Source organism: Monopterus albus, unplaced genomic scaffold (genome assembly GCF_001952655.1).
Source record: "Monopterus albus unplaced genomic scaffold, M_albus_1.0 scaffold143.1, whole genome shotgun sequence".
NCBI lineage: Eukaryota > Metazoa > Chordata > Actinopteri > Synbranchiformes > Synbranchidae > Monopterus > Monopterus albus.
In genome coordinates, this window is record NW_018128023.1 from 79,963 (window position 1) to 106,413 (window position 26,451).

At 40.4% G+C, this 26,451-nt stretch overlaps 1 protein-coding gene across 1 annotated transcript in view; it reads right to left on the reverse strand.

The window, feature by feature from the left end:
• Positions 1-10,651, reverse strand: part of cdk6 (cyclin dependent kinase 6) — a 38,501-nt gene extending 27,850 nt beyond the window's left edge. Inside the window, exons 1-3 of the mRNA XM_020614256.1 lie at positions 9,678-10,651; positions 5,557-5,692; positions 1,704-1,871 (exon numbers count right to left, since the gene is read on the reverse strand). Coding sequence (XP_020469912.1) covers positions 1,704-1,871; positions 5,557-5,692; positions 9,678-9,901 — 528 coding nt within the window. The 5' untranslated portion in view covers positions 9,902-10,651. The remainder of the gene's footprint in view (positions 1-1,703; positions 1,872-5,556; positions 5,693-9,677) is intronic.
• Positions 10,652-26,451: the final 15,800 nt, after the last annotated feature.

Consider the following 26,451-nt stretch of genomic DNA (forward strand, 5'->3'; position numbering starts at 1 on the left):
TGCACCGGCCCATTACGGATCCTCCCGCAGGTGGTGGGCCCACGGGAGGACGTCCCCACGTCGCTCGTTCGGGCTAAGCCCAGCCAGGCCCCATGAGGGGAGGCCCAGCCACCAGGCGATCGCATTCGAGCCCCAACCCCGGGCCTGGCTCCAGGGCGGGGCCCCGGCTGCGCCATGCCGGGCGACGTCACGGTCCTTGACATTGACATTAACTTGTGTATATTATACACTTTCTATTGTATTTATGTTCAAGACTGAACTGCTTACTGGGTAACTTTAGATAGTAGGTCAGCCATTCCATGTCAACACCATGTTAAAGTCATTGTTTGTCACTTATACTACTCATAAATAACATCTACACTCTTCCCTGTCTGATTAAATCTCCATTAGTGCCATACTCAGACAATATTTGATCATTGGGAGGAAGGTCTGTGCTAAAATCCAAACTGCCCAGCCATGTCCTGAAAAATCAGTCATAAAACAAATGAACCTGATAAGTTGAGTCTGGTCTGGTTGGTAAGTGAAGGCACTAGAAGGCATACGTGCATGTATCAGTGCGACACTGAAGCAGATCACAAAACACTTTCATCATAAATGAAGACGTATGAAAAGATGCAGAGCTACTGAGCTGGCTACCTTAATCTAAAAAGTCTTCTCTCCTTATTTCTCAGCTCTTCCAAAGATTCCTTTCTGTCTGTCTTTATACATTATCTGGTCATCAGAGCCCACAGCTCAACAGTTGGATATCAAAGTACCAATAGCAGGAAAGGAGGGGTGTCTGTCTTTCCTCATCTGTTCCATCCCTGTCTGTGACAGCCACTGAGGGATTCCTGAGACAGGCCACAGGGGCCCCCAGCTCTCACTTTACACAGAGCAACCATATTATTTGGCCTAGTGCTGCTGAACTACCCACTGATGCCCGGTAAGTGCCTGCTACATCACATTAGGCGCTTTTCATCTAACTCTCTGGAGATGGGAGGGAAATTCAAGGCGTGTTCTTGGGTGTGTGCATGTAGTGGTGTAAAAAGATAAAGGCGCACACACACACACACACACACACACACAGGTACTACTACTCAACTGCTAGAATACACTTTAAAGGTCAGTTAACACTGTACCAGAGTCAGATTCCTCATGTTCAACACACCTGGCCAATAAAGCTGATTCTGATTAAATGGTCTACATATTGAAAACAAGAGGTAATCCAGTTATGAAAAACAAGGTGTGGCAGGACACAGAGGTGATAAGACTATATGAGGTTTCTTTGTATTTAAGTACGTCACTAAATTTTTATATTGTCTGTCTTAAGAGCTTGTACTAAAAAAACCTGAATCGGGTTCACATTAGTAAGTAACTATACTGACAGAGATTTGAATACAACCCTTAGCAGCTGAAAAGGGCCCAGAAGTAGCATTTAACATTTATCCAAAGTAGACAGGCGCAACAGAGCTCAGTTGGTATCAGGGTCCAAACTTCACAAGGTCTTGGCTGCTAGATATTAGAAAATATAATATTCTCCTATCCAAGTCAGTGAGCGTCTATGGCCCACTTAAAACATCCTGTGACCCACTTTTGGGTCTCTGTTGATCAGCTGGGAAACACTCAGCCACCAGCATTTGGAATTGTTAGTTCTGAGCTGCTCTGTTGTAGGAAACTATTGGATGAGTCCTACTGTGTTCATAAATATAAATACCATAACTCACCACAGAGGTGAGTGCCATCTGGAAGCTGTAAATGCGTGCTAGACCAAAGTCGGCCAGTTTGATCTGTCCTCCGCTGGTAACCAGGATATTCTGGGGTTTCAGGTCACGGTGGACCACTCGGTGTGAATGCAGGAAGTCCAGTCCCTGGAGCAGCTGGTACATCATATCCTGTAAAACAACAAAATGGAAGGAAAAAAGAGAGACCGGTGGATTTTTGCTAACCAAGACAGTGAAGTGTGAATGCGGTTGATCCAAGTTTGAGCCATGACAATGTTTAGGGTGATGATAAAACAACACAGTGTGAGATTCAGCAAATAGTATAGACCGCATGGTTAAGTCTGATTATATTTTCACACATGCCTCTGCTATATAGATATAAATATAGTATATAGACTGAAACAATGTGATATGAAGGGAGTTAACTAGAGGAGGCCTGTGTCTTTTCTTGTCAACTATGGCAGATGTTTGATAACTGACACACACACACACACACACACACACACACACACACACACACCAATGACAGGGGCAAAGAGAGGCCCCACTCAGTACCGGCATGGATGTCTGTTTCTCAGCAGCTGTCCTGCTCGAGTTAATGGTCATTCATTTTCTTTGTATACCAAAAAGCTGAATGTTGAAAATGGCCACCGGCACCACATACATAACACACTAACAAAAGTAAACTGGTGTAAAAAGGAATTAACTGTATCAAGAACCAGCTTAGACTTGTTCTTTTCAAACTGAAACACTCTCAAACAGGTCCGGCACCTGTAAACAAATAACAAGTCATAACAAAGATTGTAGCCAGGTGGTTCTGGCACAGTTACAGTTTGGATTGTTTGATCAAATAATGTCTACGAGGCATTATTTCAGGTTAAGCTAAAAGATAAAAATGAACTTTTACAAAGTCCTAACATTTACTTGGTCTGACAGAAAACCAACTGTGGTTTAAAAACGACAATATGAAAATTGGAAAAGACATCCGTGAGGTGAAATGGAAGGATGCTGGGTGTCTTGCATCGTAGTCTGTATACCCACTTCCAAAACACAAAAACTCCTCGACATACACACCACCCCACCACCTCCAAACCTGCCACCAAGACCTCACAAGTGAAATGGACCTGGGCCCATGGCACCATTCGCTGGCCGACCAGCTGGTGAGTGAGTCAAAAAGGTCTGCACACTCAAGCAGAAAACATTCACAAATGGTGTGGGGCTGTGCTGGTCATAGAGGCAGAGACAGAGCGCCTCACACAGTACTGTTAGATGGGGAGCAATGTCAGTGTGTTTGTATACACACAGACACAAACTCAATGTTCCCCCTAGACCTGTATTAATGTAACATGCGTACCTGTATTTCCATTTGTGTGTGCACACCTCAGGTTGTGTAAGAAAACATCTCTGTGTGTGACACATGCACGTGTGGGTGCCCTCTGTGCATGGGGAGGCAGGATGCAAAAACAGATACTTTTTTACACCTCCATCCAGGCATGATCTGGTGAAGAGGGCAGCACTGTGTGTATATGTTTGTGTGTGAAGGTGGGCTAACACAATAGCATGGCCCCTCCAACAGTTCCTCTTTGCTTTAACTAGCCATTTCACTGTGCTTCCTTTCAGCAGCATTTCCTAGTAAACACTAATTACCTCAGAAGTGTGACTCTTCACAAACAATCTTGGCTCACTTGGCCCAAGTGCCATCTTCTCAGCTGTATTAATTACCCTCACAACTGTGTAACAAAAAATATTTCAGCTATATTCAAACACTGTCCGGTAAGTTGTAGCATAGCCTGTAGGAAGGAAATCCACAGACTAGAAATGAAAAAAGTTAATGTAATACTGCTTCAATTTTTAAGACCACATGTTACACAAAGTGCAGAAGTGATCAAACTCATATCCTAACACAAAGTTCGTTCCAGTTGCTCAACACACAACTGTCTTCACCTAAAAGTCCCACTAACAACTTGGTCAGGAGGAAACAAAAAAAAAATTCACACAAAAGGCAACAGATCAGACCCTGAAAAAAAGCAGGAAAGAAGTAGTCAACCCTCTGCAAGATACAGTCAAAACATGGCTTTCTGAGTGCACCTCCTTTTCTTATGCAAATGTACCAGAGGCAGCCATATTGTTTATTGTAACTAGGCACAATATGAGACATCTGCCAGTTAGCGTAATTCCCTCCCCATGCTTCATTAACCTCCCCCTTTATGGGCCCACAGAATGGAGTTGTAGAAGCTTGGAAGATGGTGGCAGAGGAGGGCGGGTGAGACCCAAGAGCTGGCCCGGCCAAGGAGCTCTGACGCTGGGGCAGCCTAGCAGCTTGATGTCTTTCCAGCTCATTTGATTCCTGGAGGAGGGCCTCTTTCATCAGTGACCATGTGGTGGGTCTTGAGTCTCAGCATGGCTGAGTGCGTGGTGGAGGGTGGGGGCTAGAGCAGACAGGTTGGATGTTTAATGCTGGGGCTAGATTGGTCTTGAGGAAAATGCTGGTCTTTTCAGTTTAGGATCTTTGGCTGAAGGTTAATGTTTTTCCTGGGTTTTGGGTATTCAAGGGCGACCCCTGAAATAGGTAAGAATTTAATTAGATGGATACAAATGCTAAATTTGGGACTGTTGGCCAGGGAACCATAATCTGGTGTTGTCTGGTAAACCTAAGTGCAAAATAGGCTGTTGGAGAGAAGGGGGCAGATGGGAGGTTACTGTGCAGTATCCACTGTCCCAGAAATAATAAATGACGGTTCCTGTGTCATCATGTCACTCCGCCATTGTCCTTGGTCCCCCTCATGGCTCCAGCTCATAGCCCATGTTAGAAGAAAGAAGTTGTTGGGCCACAAAAATATCCAACGACATATCACAGCACAGAGATAACCACTGAAACTACAGTACTACATATGTAGTGTGTCAACTTCAGCAAAAACCCTGGGAAAGCCTCAGGTGAGCTCTACCTGACTCAACCAACATTGCAGATTGACACAATACTTTCACACATAAACCCAGCCCTAGGGTGAAATTCAAAGGTTACTGTAGCTTCCAGAAGGTCTCCGTTTCAAATATGACACTGAGGCCTCGCAGTCCAAAAATAGAGATGTACTTCTCCAGTATTGTACAGACCTTGGGGTGAAACACGATAGAGATTTTTTAAAGGAGATTGTGTGGGAAAGATTAAAATATAAAGAAAAACAGTTACAGAGGAAAGGAGTTGGCGACACATCAACTTCCGACCTTTGGGCAAAATGTAAGTGGACACTCAGCAGATTTATTTAATGAATCACAGAAACTGATGGTGGTGGTTTGAATGTGTTGCATCTTCAATAGTAGTAGGAGGGCTGACTGTGAAATGTAACTGTTGACATAAATTTGAGTACTTGTACTTTTTTTAATCTGGTTTCTCACACACACACACACTTTTCCTTTTGTCTCTGTCTGTAATGCAATGTAAAGTTGGAGTGTAAGGGCAGAGTGAAAATAGAGACAGCAGTGAGTCTCTAATTTGGAGCCCATCTGCCACATGTGCTGCCCTTCAAAACACCCCGGCACCTCTGATGTTGCAGGGAGCTGCACTCTGTCCCCCAGGTCTCTGGCCAAGAAAACTCACTCAATGCCTTACAGACACAGCTGTGGCCATGCAGTCACAGAGGATTAGCCAATAGCTTCTATTATATTTCAAATAAAAACTGAAAATAATCTCTCAAATTAAGCCCTTACTTGTTTTGTACTATGTCTAGGAATATTATTTATATGTTTCTCACTTTAATGGTGAAGCAAACAAATGTCACTTACACTGACCATTATAGACTTTACAGTTATCAGCGTTTATCTTCCTGGGCGGCGGTCAATTAACATTGGCAGTGGTTACCTTGATGGTCTCAGGTGGTACTCCTGGGTCAGGGGCCTTCTCCAGGTAGGTGGTCAGATCCTGATCAACGTGCTCAAAGACCAGAGTGAGTTTGGTTTCTCGGTCAGTCCGTGAGACTGTGCACACGTCAAACAACCTAGAACAAATGGAGAAGATAAATATGTTTGATGTAATTAGGTCAACTGTGCTCAGTACACTGTAACAAAGCTCCTGACCACAGCTAACAGACATTACCATATCTCCTCTGCCATCACTTCAAGGGCGGCCAGTTCTTTCTTTCAAGGGATATGAACATTTTTATGTAATTTAGGAATGGGATGTGTCTGAAATCACTCCCTCCATTATTCAGTCACTTGGACACTCAAATATAACATAGAAAAGTAAATCTAGTGCACTTTAAAGCAAACAAAGTGATTTCAGACAATGCAAGAGACATGTAAAACACAAGTCTGAATAATGACATTAATCACGAATGATGAAAGTTATTAGTTATACCTGTGCATCTCCTGCAAGTCAAAATGTTTGGTCATAAAAATGTTTACTGATATAGCAAAAACAACAGGAACACTGCATCTAGCATTTTTCATGCTTTGCTTTGTTTTGTGTAAACAAAATCTGAACAGCTGAGAATTGAACCTATCCGCTTTATGGCTGGTCAGGAAAGTATAAGCCATTCTAGGACATTAAATCATAAATCTTAGGCCAACAACCTCAGCCCGGGGTCTTTACTCTTGAGTATTTTTGTCTTACAAAAACCTGCGGCAGAAAGTACAGAAGCTTTGAAGACTATAATTATCATCTCCTGTAGGCTACATTGATCACTCCAAAAATATATTACTCTAAAAAAGCTCTTGAATATTCAAAGCACAGGAGTTTATTTTTGTGTTTCACTAGGCAACTAACCAAGAATCCAGATTATGTCGGCCGACCTGCCATAGCAGGCTTTGGTGAAAAGCTGAAAAAAAAACAAAAAGCTATCCAGTATGTCCTCTTCAAAGAGCTGGGGACCACAAGCAACATTCCTCAACCAGCACTATGACAACTTCTGATGCTCTGTGCTATGGGAAGTCGAATTGAGCTGCTGCAAAGGCAAAGCCTTTCATCAAAACAGAGGAGATGAAGGGAGCTTTGATGGACACACATGTTCTGTTGATAATACACATTACAGTGGAATGGGATACCTTTAAAATGTCATAACATTTATTTAGGGTTAACCTACATCTACTACATATATAAATTCATAAGGATCCTACTCAAACTAGCCAATGCACATAACACTTTTAAAATCAAAGCAGAGAAAGAAATTACTACATCTCTCCAGAAACTCTTTCATTCCAATCCAACGAGGCATCACACATCCATGCCAACATTCTTGTAATCACAGGACTTGGCAATGCTGGAGTCAGAATAATAAGTGAGAAGCGATTTGCTAGTACTGTGCATGATGTCAAAGAATAGATGGTGTCCTCCTCTTCAAGCACTGGGGTTAAACGCCCCTCACAGCTCGATTGTTGGGCTACAATGGGGGCTCTGAGCAGACGCTGAACATATGGAATGAATAATGGGCCTCATTACAAACATCCAGGGGTTGCCTGGAGTCACACAGAAGGCCCACAATGCACTCTTCCAAGCCTAAGCTGCTACATAATGCTGGCTGGCTACACTGGAGGATAGTGAGGTTCCTCTGATGAGCTTGACAGTTTGCGCTCCTGCATTGATTTATTGCAACAAATGCTACTGAATAGTCTCCAAAGTCATGCTTGCACTGTAGTGAACAAACTCCATTTAATCACCAAATAAAACTGAGGCAAGACAACTTTAATACTTGCTAATGTAGTTGTCTTACAATGAGAACAAACCCCATTGTGATTCCATTATAAGAGAAAACCATAACCATTATCCTCTATTATTCACCGACATGCTGGGGAAGTATAGTTGGAGGCACAAGGGCACTGGCCATGTTTCTGAAATGTCCATTTAGAACTTCCCCTTCAATCCCAAAGCACCCTGTATTCCATAATAAAACAAGTACCAAGGACAGACCTTGGCTACTGCCAGCACATGACGCAGTTTCTGACTACTGACCCGAGTGAACAATTCTTTACAAAACTGAAAGAAAATGGCCTCTGAAAGCAGAGCAGAGAGGAGGGGAAGTACAGCAACTGGGCAATATGTAACTTCTAACCAGTCTGTCTTACAGTAACTGAACAACATTCACTTTAGAGCTGAAACAATTTAGTTGATTATTTTTATTTTCTAATACAGTAAACTGAAAATCTTTGATTTTAAGAAATTGTAAGGGCTATTTTCAATTCTTTTGATATTTTAGGGACAATATGATTAATTAAGCAAATAATAACCAATAATGGAAGTCACCATTATTTGTAGTCCAAATCCACTTACAGTACAACTTTTCTTGGATCAAGTGATGGCGTCCAATTTCACTTTATTCATGGTCTGTAAAAGCTCATAAGTGACCCTTGAGATTAGAATATTTATTCAGAGATAATTTGAATATATACACCGATCTGCCATAACATTATGGCCACTGGCTGGTGAAATGAATAACACTGACTGTTACAGTGGCACCTGTCAGTATGTGGGGTATATTAGGCAGCAAGTGAACATTCAGTCCTCAAAGTTGATGTATCAGGAGCATGTAAAATGAACAAGCGTAAGGATCTGAGTGACTTTGACAAGGGCCAAACTGTGATTGTGAGATGACTGGGTCAGAGTATCTCCCACTCTGCAGGTCTTGGTGGGTGTTGTTGGTCTGTAGTAGTTAGTACCTACCAACAGTGTCTAAGGAAGGACAAATGGTGAACTGGAGACAGGGTCATGGACGCCCATGGCTCACTGATGATGAGGTTGACCTACTGTAGATTATACTTTTAACTTCCATTTGTACTTTTCAAAGGATTAAAATGTATTTGAATCTTTGTTAAAATGGTTGAAAATGAGAAATACTGTCCATTGGTCTCTATGAAGAGAAAGAGTCGGGGGCTGTAGTGGTGATATCACACCTAGAGTGGGGAGGCTGTTGAATTGGTCTAAGAAATTCTCTTACTTTTCCTCATGACTACAGTTTTCACTCCTTTTACATAAGTTTTTCACTGAATGGTCAACACATCTGTGCTCTTCCTGACAGTAGAACTGTGGAAACAAATGGATTCACAGAAGATGTACAATGAGCTGGAGAGTGAAACGAGTGCCAACCAACTGCCACATTGTATGTAAGCATTATTAGGCAGGTGGTCATAATGTTATGTCTGTATTACCAGATAGATAATAATCTATCTAAAACTAATATAAAACCAATTCTAAATGAAAATTTTACTAGTTTTACAAGCATATATATGTTCATCAATACTCTCCAGCCCTGTCAGCATGCTTTTGAATAGAAACATTAATAAAACATTACTTGATCACATTTAGATTTTTCTTTTTGTTTAATCCAAAATTGAATTGGGATCATGATCTGTTTTGCTCAAGCATTTATAAAAAAAAAAAGAAGAAGTATTTAAAAGATGCAACCACTGCCCCACTTTACCCCCGTCAATCAAAGGACACTGAAAGCCATCAGTTTGGAAGGATGATGTGTCTGGTGTCCATCAAGTGTCTATTATTAGACTCATTTTTAAAGGTGAGTGGAGCTCAGCTTTTTAGAGATATACCCATGAGGTGGACCAATGTGACTGGAGCTGACCAATAACCAAGAACAGAGGGCGGGGTTTCAAACTAGAGGGGAAACTAAGAAAGTAGACAACAAAAATGGAGGCAGTTCCGGGCTGACATGTGTGCCCCTACTGTCTAACACTGGTGGTAACCAGCTAGTTGTTATGTAACTCACGTTTCATATTGTCAGCAGATAACAGTTAAAGAGAAGGAGGTCTGACACAAAAACAGTGTAGAAGTCTGAGGGTTGGTCCACCCTAAAGGTCATAGGAGGTAGTATGGTTTCCACCAGACACTATTTAAAAGGAAGTAGTGTGTGTCTCTGTCTCGTACACAAATATTTCTCCCAGACTTTGCCTCTCACATACATACATAGCGTTATATAGACTATGTACATGTACATAACACACACACACTGGGCTGGCCACCTCTCCCCCTTCACTTACCTGACAACATTGGGGTGCTCAAAGGCTTCAAGCTGCTTCAGTACCGCCACCTCCCGGATGGTGGAGAGAGGCATACCTTCTTCTTCCGACTGGACACGAACTCTTTTTAGGGCTACAAAGCGTCCCCCGTTCTTCAGATCTCTCGCCTTGTACACTTTCCCATAAGCGCCTTCTCCAATCTCGGCCACAGGCTCATATTGAGTACCAATACTTTCTTTGTCCATTTTTGCAGAATTTTTTTTCTCCTCTCTTGTTGAAAATATTGCGGGGAATCCCGGCGAGGGTGGCGAGCCAGCTTCTCACAAAGGCATATTCACAGAAAAAAGTTGGCACATGCAATGCCTAGATGACAGGGAGATACATATGAAGGAAGACACCATCTTTGTCAGATTTGGTCAAACTGTGCTCCAGGTAGGCAATAACAGGACTGTCATCATGTTTAAATCCGACTATCAACACAAGAGCTGCGCTGCGTCCCAACTTCCACTCCTCCTCCTATTACGCATAGCAACTTATGTCCTCCTACCTCTAGCACAAAGTAATATAAAATGATTAAAATTAGCCATCTTTAGCCTCTGTGTATGCTAGCTTTCCATTAAATAAACCGCCTGGCGCATTTAATAATTCATTTTGCATGCAGTGTTGTTTAAGTTATGTTCATGTGGACTGTCGTACTGCGTTAAAGGAAATTAAACAAGATAAGTTTATAGAGAACACACAGCACAAAGCTTACAAAGCACGCTGTTTTAAGTTAGTTGGTTATTTTACTAACTGCTTTCCCTGTCTTGGCTTTTCATACTTTCTGTTTGAGGCGAAACAAACTTGGCGAGCACGTGGCTGTCTACTGATTGCATTGTCTTAACTTCCTACAGCAACAACCCATTTAAAACACTGTAAAACTCGAATTTCAAGTCTGGAATTGTTCTAAATGTGTAAAACATTGCAGAAGCAGAGTCTTAAAGACGTTTTCATTAGCTTAGATGACTTCCTCTAATTTTTTCTAATGTAATTGTGCATGAACTCCAATAGCCTAATTAAAGTCTATTGGAACAAATAATGGAATTGCGCATTCAGGTTTTTAAAATAAAATGGATTGCAAAGCAACATTTTCAGCCTCGTAAAGACATTTTGGTATGACATTCTTCAGAAATTCGCCCAGCTTTTACTGTTTACCTTGTTTGATGTTGTCAATAAAATGTCGTAACGTCGGCATGTCCGATAAAATGCTGAGAGGGCATTCGTGTTTCGGATTAAATGCCTTGCATCAAACGCATCCTTGTCCGCTGTCCACCATGCGGGGGCCACACAGGTAGTTGGACGGTGCAGACTCTAACCCCCCATCTCTTAGACTGTACCAACCCAGGGAGAGACACTCAAACAAGGGAGGGGGAGGAGGGGGAGGGCTGTAGCTACTAAAACTCACACACACTCACATTGCAACTTTGTGTGTGGGGGTGTGGAGGGGAAGGGATGTGTGTGTGTGTGTGGGGTGGAGGGGGGGTCGGGTCATAGGACAAAGGCAAACGCGTGATATAGCCCTCCAAATCCACGCTCTTCTTTGGATTTTCTCATTTCTTTCTTCTTCTGTTTTATTTTTTTCTTCCATATATCCCCATGCAACTGCAGCCCCGCTTGCCTGCCTTTCCCACGCCGGCTGAATGTGGCCTGACCCCCTTCAGAGAGGTTTGACACGGAGCGGGGACATTTCCGCATTCCTCCCCGACTACAAAGGCACACCGCCTCCTTCTTGCTCTCCCTCGGCCTCCTCGGTGCTTTACCATTCATAGTCCTCTCCTCGGGTTTTGTCTCCTGTGTCAAAACCGGGAGCACAGCAGGGATCCGGGAGGGGAGAGAGGAGGGTTATTGGATGGACGGCCACACTATCTGTCTCCCTCAAACCAACTACCAACAAAGCGTCAGCGGGGGGTGCAGTGTGGCCAGCTCGCCCTGGATGGACCTGAGGGGTCAGGTTCAAGGCCCTCTGGCATGAAAAGGTGACTCCTGCTCCATGCCAAACTGCAGGCGTTATGGTCATGTAGTGTGCAGGATGGCAAAAAAAAATTTATATGAAAATGTGGAAGAATATACTTCATAATATAAGGATATTTCACAACAAATTATGATTTCTGAATTTCTGCAGTTCAGTTCATGATGCAAACAACAACAACCACAGTAGCAATAATAATAATAATGATTAACTTTTCTACAGTAGGCCTACTTAAAATGAATTCTTGTGTAAATTCAAACTATAATTTATTTACAACTTATACCTAAAATAATTAGATGTTTTATTATCTAAGAAAAATATTACAAGTAAGTCTTAAAACTTCAATTTAAACATTTAAATATCTTCTAATCAAAATAACATTTTAGACAATATTTCTTTTTTATTTGCTTGTTTAGTTTTTTTGTTTTAAAGTTCTTCAACCTTTGACATAAAGTTTGTGTTCCACATTGTATTCTCTTTCATACAGTTTAGACATGACAAGACTTGATGTCAGATTATCACAATGAACAGTCAAATACAGGCTTGTAACCAAGCCCCACTATCATAACTACAGTGGAAGGCAGGTTTTGGCGACACACACAAATTCAGAGGAAGGACATTCCCTTGGTGATATGATGTACATGCAAACCTGTTTTGCATGCTGCTTGTAGAATCCACTGATTCCCACTGAAAAGATGTGGAGGATGACATGGAAGTATGCATGGCCATTTCCCCTACCCAACATTTGATACAGTTATTCATAATGTGTTAATAAATAATTCATTTGCATCACAAAGCACACAGTGCAGACAATGTGCCCCAGACCAATTACTGTAAATGTGGGCATTTACATTTTTTCATCATCATTGTTCATGTGAGCCCAGCAATGAGAGCCATCCCCCAGAGTGACTACATTAGCATGCATACTTCTTATTTGGTTGGAGAACAAACCAATTAGATTCACTGTGTGCAGCACAGAGAGGAGACACACACACACACCTCAAATATTCAAGCACACACATTCTGAAAGACTGCTTCATATAATCTTCCGACAACACTCACTGATTTGTAAATATCTGACACATAAGCGTTTCCCCCCACAGTTTCCACAGTTTGTGGTGTCTTGTGCAGGGGAATCATTTTTGAAGAGCTGCCAGGAACAGGACGGTCAAATTATGAAAGTCATGTTCTGGCTTCATCATGGTCAGAATATCATTTAATGTTCAAGCTTGTGCCTTTCGGGAGTTCTTGAAGTTGTGAAAAAAGCAACAGTAGCCTGTGCTTTTTATTCTCAAGCAGCTGATGACACGATGAAAGATCAAACAATTCTGATACACTTGCTTTAGTTGACAGCCGCACTTCAGTGGATTTTAATCACAGTTCATTTAAATGATAAAACATCTGTTACATAAATACACTTTTTAAAGCTTAATTTAATCATAAAATAGCATTTTGTTTTGTAACTTTGACAAGAGGCAGTCACTCTGATCCAGAACAGGTCTTGATTTTTGGACTTTTTGTCTTCAGATGTGTTTATGTGCATTAGGTGACTTACATACACCAAAATGTTATTTAATCAGGATATTTCCAACTTTGCTACTTTGCTTTGATACTTATGCTATAAATGCTGGTTTTTGATATAGTTATTCATAATGTGTTAATAAATAAATACTCACACTTTTTACTTCAGCAAAATTTGTTATACAAAACACTTCATTACAAAATTGAAGTCCTGATTTTCTAAATCCTACTTTCCATTGTATGAGAAGCATTTCACTGTTATATATGATGAAGGCATACTTCTAACTTTAATTAACTACTGTTCGGTAGGTTATTCGAGTAATTCCTAACCTAGGGGTCTGACCCACTCCAGAGAGTCACAAGATAAATCTAGCGGGTTTGTGAAATGATCAATGGGAGAAGGAAGAAGCTATTTATACTGTCTAGGGCTGTGCACAGGACTATTATAGTTATTTGTATAAATGTTAGACTTTTTTTTCTAAGTTTAGCTTTATTGTGAAATATATATTTTCACCTCTTCCTGCCTCAGATACTTAGGGAATGACATCTGAAAGGTGATATGGAGCTTCAACCAGAGACTTTACAATTCAAAAAGGTTAAGAACAAAGCTTAAATAAACTATTGTGTTTTATAAACTTATCATACAAAATGTAAAATCTTAATCTGAAATGACAAAAGTTGTCAGATAAATGTTCTGATGTAAAATGTACAATTTGCCTCTGAATTGTTGCGTGGAAGTATAAAGTAGCATATAATGGAAATACTTAAATAATTTACAGGTACCTCTTACTGTATTCCACTACAGTATTTGATTAGATACTTTCCACTGTTGGTGTTAATTACAAGCCTTTTCCTGTCTTTCTATAAGGGACAATTAAAGCTGGTCTCCTTATCATAATTTAACAATCCTAAATAATAGTTAAGAAAAAGAATACATGTTGCAGAAAAGCCGAAATCATTTCACTGTGGCATTACATCTCAGTATTCGTGGGCTGGTAGGGTTGAGGAATGCTGCCTGACAAAGCCACTCCTTCAGATTTCTTTTCATGAACTAAAGGTAATCTACTGGATCCGCCCCCACCCCACCAAAAGAAGGTGAACTCACTAACAGGGTGGTCAAATGTTTAAAGAGATTGTCCAGACAGTTCCTCAGGTATGGACAGGCCAGATAATAAGCCGGCAGTCCTTTCTGCATGTCTGAATGTTGCTGTGATAAGACAGTGAAAGGCCTGTTAGGGAGGAACTGCTCATTCGCCAGGATTAAGTGAAACCTGATATGGAATCAAAGCAAGGAGAAAAGAGAATAAACCAAACATAATTATGAGGACAGTGCTGCTTGCTTTCCAAGATTTTTTTTCCTGTTAGTTTTCATTACTCAAAAGTGGGCTGCTGTTTGATAGTATTTCATCAACCTAAGTTCAGTATTTAATAATAGCCTTTCACTTCCATACCTATTTTGGTAAGAACTGTAAAACAGCTTAATATTCAAGAACTTAATATTTACATTAAAATACTAAGGCCATGTTCTGACTGAGTTTCAGATGTGTGAAAAAATGCAGCTCTCTCCATTCTATGGGGGACTGTGCTCACTGCAGTGGGCACCAGCACCACTGGGTGCTCCAGCAAAACTCCGCAGCCCTGTGCGGTGAAAAGGCTCGATCTGGTTCAACTTTTGCCACACTGGACAGTGACACCAGCTGGCAAAGGTGCTGCATTGATCAGTCAACATAGGGACAGTTGGAATGTGGACAGGAAGAAAACTCTTTTGTTTACCTTGTTAGCACAAGCATCACTGCTTTTCACTTTTGGATTGGGACCACAGTTAATGCATCATAATGACACGTCATATATTTTAATTATAAGCTATTGCATGTTAAATTGTGTGTTTTTTTTTTTTATCTATCAATGTCGATACACTGGTAGTAAAAATTGGTGCTAACGTAAAGTAGGCTACATTAGCAGCATGGCTAACCAAAACACAATGGAAACTCACAGGCTGGAAACACGAACTAAGCCACTTACTTTGACTGGTCACAATGTGGCCATATCGTACACACCTACAACACTCCCCTTGCAACCCCCCAAACTAATGCAGCAACCCCTTGCATTAGTTAAGACCCGTAAGAACAGCCGCTAAGACCCAAAGTACTATTCTATTCATTTTCATCTGCTTATCTGGGATTGGGTCATCAGGGCAGCGGATTTAGCAGAACATTCCAGATGCCCCTCTCCCCAGCAACGTTCTCCAGCTCTTCTTGGAAGATTCCAAGGTGTTTTACTTATGCTAAATGAGATATATAATCCCACAGGCACAATCTGGGTCACCCCGGGGTCTTAAACTGTTGGATGTGCCTGGAAATCCTCCAACGGAAAGTGCCTTGGAGGCATCCTAATCATATGTCTGAACCAGCTCAGTAGTAAAGCTGAGAGCCATCACGTCACTCAATTTATCAAACAATGTGTAAAACCTTAGTTAGTGCACCTTTAACAGTATTATATCAAGCTGGAACAAGAGGTGAACTGGAATCAGACATCTGAACTCAGTGCTACTCACAATACTCATCAGTTTGTGGTCAAACCAGTGTTACCAAAAGCAGGCCATTTGAGTTATAATGTGCTGCTGCTTTTAAGTACCCCAAAGAGGCCAACTCAGTCTTTAGCTCTGTCTCTGAGCTGTGCAAGAAAATGCATTTTGTTTGTGTGTCTGTACAGTATGTGTATGCCATTATGCATGTGTGTGTCTGTGTGCGCATGCACGTGGCAGCTGCTGATCAGTCCAGCCAAAAAAGAATTATGGCCCTCCCAAGGGGGACAAGAGAGGCCAGCAAGGGACAGGTGACTCCCAATCTCTCCCAGATCTCCTTACAATCACCCACCCACCCACACACACACAACAAAAGATCTACACACAAATACACATACACATACAGAGAGAGGTAGAGATTAATTATGGACCTGTATACCACATCCCACATAATGGAGGGGGATGTCCACGCCACAAGGCAGAGGGTACAGTGATAATAAGCATCAGTCTCCAGGCAGACAGCTGCCACACCTGGGGAAGAATGTGATAGGATGTGTGGATATTGGATTACTTTTAAAGTTCTCAGTCCCATTGTCAGGATTTACAAGCATCACTTAGTCACCAGTGTTTCTTGTGAGTCACACCTTATCCGCCCATCAGCAGCTTGATATTTCAGCACCATTTTGTGTGTAGCGACAGAGGCCAACATGGTGCCAGCTGACAATCTGAGCCTGCTTTGTGCCTCTGACTTGATTTCCTCGCATCCTCATTCTTGTCAAACCAGACTGAAGTCCAGAGTGTGTGGTGCAAGTAAAGCCCCTTCTCCTCTCTTCCCGTTCCTCCTCCTCTTCTCCCTGGCACCAGCCCCCAGACACAAGCCTCTTTCTGTTGGGGCATCGCCATGACAACCAAGCTACTAACTTGAGGAGGCGACATAAAATCCTGCTCTTTTAGGGGACACAGGAACACCTGCCACCTCTACCGAGGGGGAGGGCCGGGCTGGACACACAGCCACGTGCAGACACACTCTCAGTCTCTCTCTCTCTCTCTCTCACACACACATCCACATCCGCGCAAATATAAACAGAGGATCAGTTTAACATTCAAATGAGACCTCTAGCCAACATCTGCTCCCATGTAGAAGCTCATTTATCTTAAAACAATATCTCAGGTTGCTTAATGGCCTCCTTAACTCATGCTCTGGTAACAGCTGAGGAGTTTATGGATAGAATCTGTTATTGATAGGTTGATGATACCACTTTTGTGTCAGTCTGTTCAATGTGGATGTACACACACACACGCACACACACACACATATATATATTTGTAATTTTTTTGTTTTAGTTGTTTGCAGATTAAATAAACATGATATAATGTGTTAATTAACAAGCTTTTAAGGTGTTGATGGGCAAATTCTGTTACTGTGAAGCTGTTTCCCTCTATTTACAGTGACTGTGCTAAGCCAAGCTAACTGCACATGTGAATAGTATAATGGTCTTCACATCTCTGCAAGGAAGCAAATAAGACTTTTCACAACTACTGAGCTATTCTTTTAAGAATGGAAATATAGAGCCAGCAGGTGATTAACTTAGCAGACAGGACAATAGACAAGTCCAGATCCCTTGTCTTTACAAGATTATCAAGATAATTTTATTCAGTTATGATTTTCTCAAGGTCGATGAGAAAACCTCATCAAACAGCAGGCAACCTTCTGCAGCCCCTTTAAAGGCCCCAATCAGCAAGTGTCTGCTTGGGTCAGCCAGCAAACCAAAGCTGCCTGCGTCCTGTTGTTGCAGGTGGAATAGTCTAGACTCTAGAGAGACTGTCGAAAGAACCTCTGGTGCCTGGCTGCTGTTCATTAAGAGTATTAATGATTAACTGTGAGTGCTATTGTCCTCTTGGGCCCAGCTGTCCCTCCTGTGCCGTTGATCCAGTCCAATGCCTTTGGGCCACTAAACTGGCTCCATTCATGTGCTAAAGTGACAGCTGCTCCTTACACTTCACTGTAAATTAACTGCAGACACTGTAAAAACAAGCTGGGAGGAAATAAATAATATTTGGCAGATTTCTTTTGTGTTTTATTTAAAGGGATGGTTTGGCAATGAATTTATAAGTGGATTGGAAAGATCATTTCAAGCTTGTCATAATAGTTAAAAAATGAAAGCAGATAATTGTTGTGCTGGTGCTTAGTCATTGAGGGGATGTGAAACGCATGAACTCAGCAACTTCACTGTAGAAATTAAAGCCAGTATATCATTGTACAGCATGTGAAAAAGGAAATATGTGAATCTAATTGAGATTACAGTAACTGAAATATAATGTCATGCAGTTTCAGCTTTTTCTGCTTTTTCAAAATTTCCAGCAATGTAATGTTGCTTATCATAGTTACACGGATGACAGCCAGATATATTTTTAACACTCTCACCAAATGACTATATGATATCTGCCTTGAAAGAGCAAACAACTAGATGCAACAAAATGTCCTTTAACAAAACAAAGACAAAACAGAAATAATTCTTTTTGGAAATAAAGAAAGAATCCTGGTGGTCAGTAATGACCTTAAGTCCAGGACACTAAAAAATAATGCCTGTGTCAGGAATCTTGGTGTAATCATTCATGAGCATTTACATTTTAACGACCACATCAAAGCTGTAACAAAATCACCAATTTGGCATCTTGCAAACAGCTAAAATGAGAAACATTCTGTCTAAGTAGGATTTGGAAAAGCTCATTCATGCTTTTGTTTCTAGTAGGGTTTAATGTTTTAATTGGCATTCAAATGTTTTATCTATCCATTTGTGTGTATTGTGTTAAGGATTTTGAATTGCCTTTGTGTATAAAAATGTTTAAAATCAACAAACATGGCTTGCCTATGGATGTAATACCATTATCATATCTGAAGAGTAGAGTATTATTTACTGTATATGACTGTAATAAAGACACAAAGGTTGGTGTATTTAACCTGAAATGGACTTTGACTGGTTGCTTGTGTAGCATTCTGTTTGCCTTCTTCTTTAAAATTATCAAGAAAGTTACAAATTCTTCTTGTTAGTATTAAAGCACAGACTGCACATTGCATTTCTCCAAAATTCCACTCTCTAAACAATAGCCCTATAAACAACTATAAATAAAAATATTATTTTTGGCAAACAGAATACAAGATACTCTGAACAGCGTGTTGCTGGAGCCTCCCCTTGGTGTCAGATATTTGATTAACAAGAAAGAATATCAGTGACTCAAAGCTGCATTGTTAAACTGACTTTTATTGTTTTACTACACCTGTAGTAAAGAAATCAAAATTGTTTTATCATTCCAGGGAAAGGATTTTATGTGGACCTACAAAGCCACCGCTGGTGTTTTTCTGGCATCTGTGGCTCTTAGATTATGAAGAATTGCTATTGTTTCACCTGGGATCAATTACACTATCTATCCTGTCTGTAATCAGTTCAGTGGTCACAGATTGTGGATGTATCTGCTGTGTGGGAGTATAGGGGTGTGTTACTGAGGAGCATATAGTCTTACTGTCCTTTTCTTGTATTTGCAACAACACTACTTGGAGACAGGTGGGTTCTAATTACAAGTAACATGATGGTTGTTTTCCACATTGGTTTCAATTAGAGGTTTCACAGACCTCCTGTCTTTGTTTATAGTTTTTGCACAAGTAAACATGTATTTTGCATTCCTCATGTTTCCTTGCATGTATACATGAATGGGCAAAATACCAGAAACATCTTACACACAAAATAACAGCACTGAAGTTACTGCAGTAGATTAAGGTTGATAATAATTAGTTTCTGTTCAACCTGTTAGTTGCAATACATGGAGACCAATGTGGAGACTTTTTTTCTTTCCATTATTGTTGGACTCACCACATGTGACTTCATGCAGCAGTTTTCCTTATATAATTCTGTAAATTTACTGGTGAATTTCATAGCTCTGTTGAAGTTGACACATACTGCTGATTGGTTAAACATGATAGAACTTATTTAAGTATTTCAAACCCAGCAAAATTATGCAAAATAGCCAAAAATGCAGCAACAATAAGAAACAGTAATCTTAGCCAACTCTGACTGAACAATACATCACTGGATATTTACATAAAACCACAAAAGATTGAAGGCAAACCATTGCCTCAAAAAGGACCAATCAGAAATATTTACTTTACCACAATAGTAAAATATACTGGGAAATACAGTTATTCTCTTTTCCTGTCGGAGCATTAGATAAGAAAACTGACATCACTCTCTTAAATGTCCATTAAATAATGAAGCTACTCTCAGCATCTGACTAGCTTAGATCTAATGTTTAAAAAAACAGCACCTCTAAGGTTTTCAAATTAATCTTGTTTCTTTAATTAGAAAAAAATGTGTAAAAATGTTGGATAGTAAAATACTTGACTATATTTTTGACCATGTACAGTGACTTCCTGGGTAAGCTAAGCAGCTGCTTAGTTTACCAGTGGCTTAATGTTTAGCATACAGACATGAGAGCTGTATCTATTTCTCATCTAAACTCTTGTCAAGAAGGTGAATAAGCTTGTTTGCCAACATTTCAAGCCATTCCTTTAAAACAAGAAAAATGAGGCAATGTCAGTTTGCCTAAAGGGATCCAGCCATCACGAGGAAAATGAAGCTTTTTAATTAGCTGAACATTTTAAAACATTTTAATCACTATGATTATGGCCAAACATATTTGTTGTTATACTTGTTTGCCTAATGAAGGCTATTTTAACATTTATTATATGTATTAGAAATGCTAAATATTTTGTAAAATCTTTTAGAAAAACTGTGTTAAATCTGTCCAAACTGTGGTTTATCTATCATTTATCTATGAGAAGCTTTTGTGACATAACTTCTGGGTATTTCTGGCATGGACCCATGTTGTTCACCTTTATGTGATTAGATGTATGTGTTTGTAAGCACACATATTGTGAATGTTCTCTTCTTACGTTATGGACACAGGTGACTATAAAACCTTCTTTGTACAGATTCAGAACAGCATATCATCCATTGTCCTTAGAAAACCAACCAGCAGTCACTCAAACAAACACAGGTCACCATGACTTGTTTTACTTTAAACCTCTTGCTGATTTTAATTACTTCAGTGGGTGGTTATGAGTATTGCATCTAAATACCTTTAAATAAAGGAGTGCCTCTATTGAAAATAGTTGGAGTGTGATAGGCCCCATCCAGCTGTTAGAATAGAATAAAATAAAATAGAATTCCCTTTATTGTTATTGTACCAGTACAATGAAATTATAAAAGCTACGGCTGTACACAGTGCAAGCTGAAGTGCAGGCAAAGCACCAAATATTCCAAATAATAAAACCACAAATACATCAATCACATCACAATAATAAATAGCAACAATAAAAATAACTAACATGCTCCACAAGTATTGTAACAATCCTATGAGGAGTTCAGAGTTCTGATGGCCCAGTGGAAGAAGTTGTTTGCAAGTCTGCTTGTTCTGCTTTTTATGCTCCTATACTGCCTACCGGAGGGCAATAAGGTGAACAGTGAGTGACTAGGGTGGGAGGAGCTGTGTATGATTTTCCTGGCTCTGCTGAGGCACTGGGAGTGAAAGATGTACTCCAGGGAGGGCAGAGAGCAGCCAATGACCTTCTCTGCTGTGACATCACCCTCTGCAGAGCTTTCCTGTCTGATGCTGTGCAGCTGGCATACCACACAGTTATGCAGTATCCCATGACACTCTCGATGGTAGAGTGATAGAAGACCACTAAAAGCTTTCCCATTAGTTCCAATTTTTGGGATGGTAGAGTGATAAAAGACCACTAGAAGCTTTCCCATTAGTTCCAATTTTTGGAGCAGCCTCAGGAAGTGCAACTGCTGCCGGGACTTTTTAACCAACACTTGAGTGTTAGTTGTCCAGGAAAGGTCCTCTGAGATGCTCTACCTATCCTACCACTCTGACACTACCCCTATCCATACATCTCTCTTTTCCAACAGATACTATGTAATCTCATACAGTACTTCTACTATGCACCAGTCAGAAACATTTCACTGTGACACCTCTGGGGATGGAGGCAGAGACCACCGGATTTTGGACATCACAGTGGAGGTGCAGGGCATGGAGCATACCAAAGAATATTTGAACATTTGGTTCCCTGGTTGTGTGTGTGTGTATATAGGTGAGCATTTTCATTTGTAGTTCCTGTGGTGATTCCAAAATACAAAACCATACTTGCAGGAAATGAAACATATACTGGGCGCTTGTGTCTGATGTTATGTCACTGAATGTCACCTTCTCCTCTCAGGTTACATGTGGCTGTTACTGAGGCCAGTGAAGCCGATCAAATAAGGATATACGTACATCCTTATACCTGGTGCAGGCATAGTGTTATTTTCCCTTATGCTGCCTTTACGACCATGTGAAGCACAGACCTGAGCAAAGGGAGTACTGACTTTCAGCCTGGGATCGTGGTCCGTCTGAACAGCCAACAGTTTATTGCAGAGGAAAACACAGAGCTGGCAGTGTCCATTCAACTCTGCATGCATGCACGTGCACCCACCCACACAAAAACACACACATACACAGCCAGTTTGGGTTGTGGCAAGTGCAATGTAAATACCTATTTTTCAAAGATGTGTGTGGGTTAGATGAAATGCTGCTGGGGAATTAATTAAAGAGTCATTTCTGCAGTGGAATAACCGTGCACTTTCATTTCTCTGGTTTAGGAAATATACACTCTGAAATGCAGAGACATTTTATTTTTCATATCACAAGTCTAGTATCTATTTTTCTCTGTCCCCTAGCATAGCATCTGTCTAAAAAAATAATCTGTTCTGAATAAGAATCTTTGATTTTTAATCTCTGTAAGGAACTCTAGAGTGGAGAACAGGAAACAAGATAATATGTTTGTATGTGTGTATATAGGTGTTAACTATGTAAATACAACTGTTGGGGAAAGTTTTAAATTTAAACAAGGCATTTAAATAAAGTATGTACTCAATCATATTCACAATATGTCTTTTGAATTAAGAAGGCAATTACTCAAGTGAAGTAAAGCAGTGACAGTATGGGTAAAATGCACACATGCTGGATAAAAATGCAGCTGTGTTCCTAAAGTGTGTGCTGCGTGCTGTGGGATTTTGTGCACACAAAGCTGAGTCTTTGACTGGAAGCAGAAGAGGATCTTGGTTGCAGGCAACAGGATCTGACATCGACTTATTTCCTGTCATTGACTGTGGGTCACATGGTGAATGGGTGCGTGGGTGCAAGATAGTGGAATGCGTTAAAGGGGTGAGGCTCTTGTGACCAGATGCACAGTCACAGGAACACTTAAGATTGTATTCATATCACTGTGAGGACATTTATTGACATAATACATACCCTAACCTTAGCTGTCACAGCTAAATGCCTAACCCCAACCCTTAACCTAAACCTAGTTCTCACAAAAATAGCTATACAACAGACACACTGTGCAGTGTGTGTCCAGCATTCTGTTTCCCACTGTTATAAATCTTTCTGTGTGAATGAAACTTTGTCATCCAATCAAATCACTCACAGGGCATGTTGACATCCCCGCCCCTGTTCTTTGCTCCCTCACTGTTCAGCTAAATCTCACTCTCTCTCTGTCTCTTATTTTCTCACAGTTATAGGCTACTGTTTCTACATACCAAGCCAAAAAACATTTCAAGTTAAAAGGCATGGCATCCTCTTATCAGCAACCTCAAAGGCACAACTGCATGGTTCCGCTTCTCATATTGGTTGCACAGTAACTGATTGATTGTGAGAGTCTGAGTGCTGCCCTGCAAATTATTCCTTAATACAATTTGAATTGGAGTTATATATAGGTAAGTATTTGTGATACTGTGCATTCATTCATCCTGCACTTCAACCCCACTGGCCATTCAACACAGCTACAGTTGCCATTTTAACCTAATTTAAGTGCAGTGAGAAAAGGATATATATGGAAGCCCAAAGTACATCACAGTAAGCCACTTATACACTATGTGGCCCAACTGCAACGACTGCATCAGACACACACATGCACATGCACGCACGTGTGCCAATAGTATGGCCTTGATGTGGTCTGGTGTGTGTGTGTGTCTGCTCTGAGTGTCTGCAGCTGTAGGCCAAGGCTGCTCAAGGAGAGGGAATTAAAGGAAAGAGAAAGATGAAAAAGAAGAAGAAGAAGAAGAAGATACTGAGTGTAAGAAATGACATATATAGGGGCTGGGGAGGAGACCTATCAAAAAGAAGTAGAGCAAAGGTGACGTGAATCGAAGTGAAGGGGAGTTTGATGGGTGTAATTCATCAAGCTAAATTTCACTAAGATGATGTAGTACTACAAGAATAAGAAGGGCAAAATAATATGGCATGAGAATGAGGCAGAAGAGCAGAAGAGTCTAGAGGGGTAGAGTTGTGGTGAAATGTGGCAACAGACACAGACACCGGGTGGAAGCCTGAAAATGGATGGAAAATGTGACATGTTTTAGCACAGCAAGAGGGCCCCCATTTGAGGTTATGGATGTATGTGTGGGTGTGTCATTTAGCTGCTGTCTCCTGGTTTTGGAAGGGCAGTTCAAAAAGGCCGTACCATACTATACACCATATGTACACCAGACCAGATCTATAAAATCCATTTGATTTAAGTAGCCCCCACTGATTGTTTCACTCATAATTATGTAAGAGGAAGAGCATGGGCAGGGACAGGGTTCATAGATAGCAAAATTTCACAAACACAAACCTATCACTGAGCATACACAAGAAGCATTATGTGATAAATCAACATCCACTGTACTGCCAAGAAAGTTTGAGAATTAGATATAGTCTGTTATGACATTATTTTGACCTTAGTTCAAAGGCAGGTCTACATTTCTGACTTGTCACTCACCAGGCAGAATGTATCAAGTCAAAAGGTCATAGTGCAAGCCAAAACATCCTAACCCAGCCATGGGGCAAGCTCCATTTGTTTCTCAATATCCCCCAGTTTTATGACAAGATATTGTTCCGTTTTGAATGAAAATACACAAAATCTCACATGGTGTGCTGTAATGCTTTGGTCAGTGCCCTTAAATATAATGACACAATTTAAGGGCATGATATAAAATTCTAATCAGGAATTTCAGTCATCAAATAGTGTCATTATTATACTGTTATATCATATTGTTGCTGTCCTGCAAAAACTATGTATCGCCAAAATGTAACTTTTCATTAGCCAAAGCAGTTTGTAACTTCAGTAACCACCAAAACGTGCATAGCCACAGAATGCATTAAAGGGGTGGCTGCCAATCTGGGGGTCTGAACTTCAAGATAAATCTAAGGGATACAGGAGCTCATAAAAAAAGATGTGGAGCAAATAAATAAAAATGTGTCTCCTACTCAAATGCTTATTATTGCTTTTGTTTTGTTGTGTTTTTTATTCTCTCTAGTTTTTAATCTCTTTAATTGTGAAAGATTATAAGTCTGTTCATATAAAAATACTCTAAACACAGGAACATCACTTACACGAAGCTCATAGACATTTACAACCTGTGGCAAGCAATTGTAAATACACATTGCTTCAGTTTAAAGGGTCCAAAGCCAACCACTTCCAATAGAGCCATGTAAAGCCAAACAAGTTGTTGGTCATTATGTACAAGATGAAACCTGAAGCCTGTGAAACTTGCAGTACTACTCAGTTTATAATGCCACTGATAGACTTTGCTCAGTAGATGATGCACTGGCCCCATCTAAAGGTGAAGAGGAAATTTACAGGTTCTGTGGAGAAAGCTGCCTTCATCAACTGAGGAAGGAGCAAAAGAATAATGCAAGAGGTTTGTTTTTTCAATTTTCTAATAGTAGAATGGCATTACACATAATTTTTGTGAATACTGTTTAACTGGGATAGTTTTTACTGTATTATTTTTCTAATCTCGGATACATTTGTTAAATGTGAACCCAAATTTGTTTCCCAAGAACAGGAATAAATGACCGATTCCATGTCAGTTTGTCTACATCATCTCTATTCTGAGCAACAAATACTGTATTGATGTGAAAATCTCAGTTACAGCCATTAATAACTGTCCTTAGTTGTTCAGTAAATGGGCATCTTATGATGGTGTGTTTGGCAGCAGAGAAAATAATCAGTTTCTTTAATAGTGCCATCCCCAAACTAAACACTCATTTACACAGCTTACAATGACCTAATTCATTCACTCTGCAGTGCCGTCCTATATTTCACCACATCCTTTCACAGGGTGACCATTTAGAAAAAAACTAAAACAAAAACCTAACATCCCACTGTGGGGATGTGGTGAATGTATAAGTGTATAACATGTGACTAGTCTGTTGTTTTATGTATAGCATTTAAAGACAAACTCAGTATACAGTAGATTCTCTGAAAATTCAGCATATTGTATATTGTCAGTATTAAATACAAGAAGAAATTAATTGAAAAATGATTATTATCATGTCATGGACTGGTGAACTTTGTGGTGTTTACAGCAGAAACAAGCTAAGCCCACATTTTTTAAAAGGAAAGAAAATTGAAAAATCTTCTCTGCAAACATTTCCCTGAGAGTTAAACACACACTGGTTGTGGCACAAACTGGTCTTTGTTGGAGTGTTTGGAGGACATACAAACTAATTGTGAAACAAGATTTTTCTGTCTTAGAACAAATTCCTTTCTGCCATGTCTCCCTGAGGGCTGAAAACAGTATGAAAATGTTGCTGACATATATCCCTCTGATCTTGTGTCTGTTGCTGAAAGGTCAGTGATACATGTGTCAGTGTCA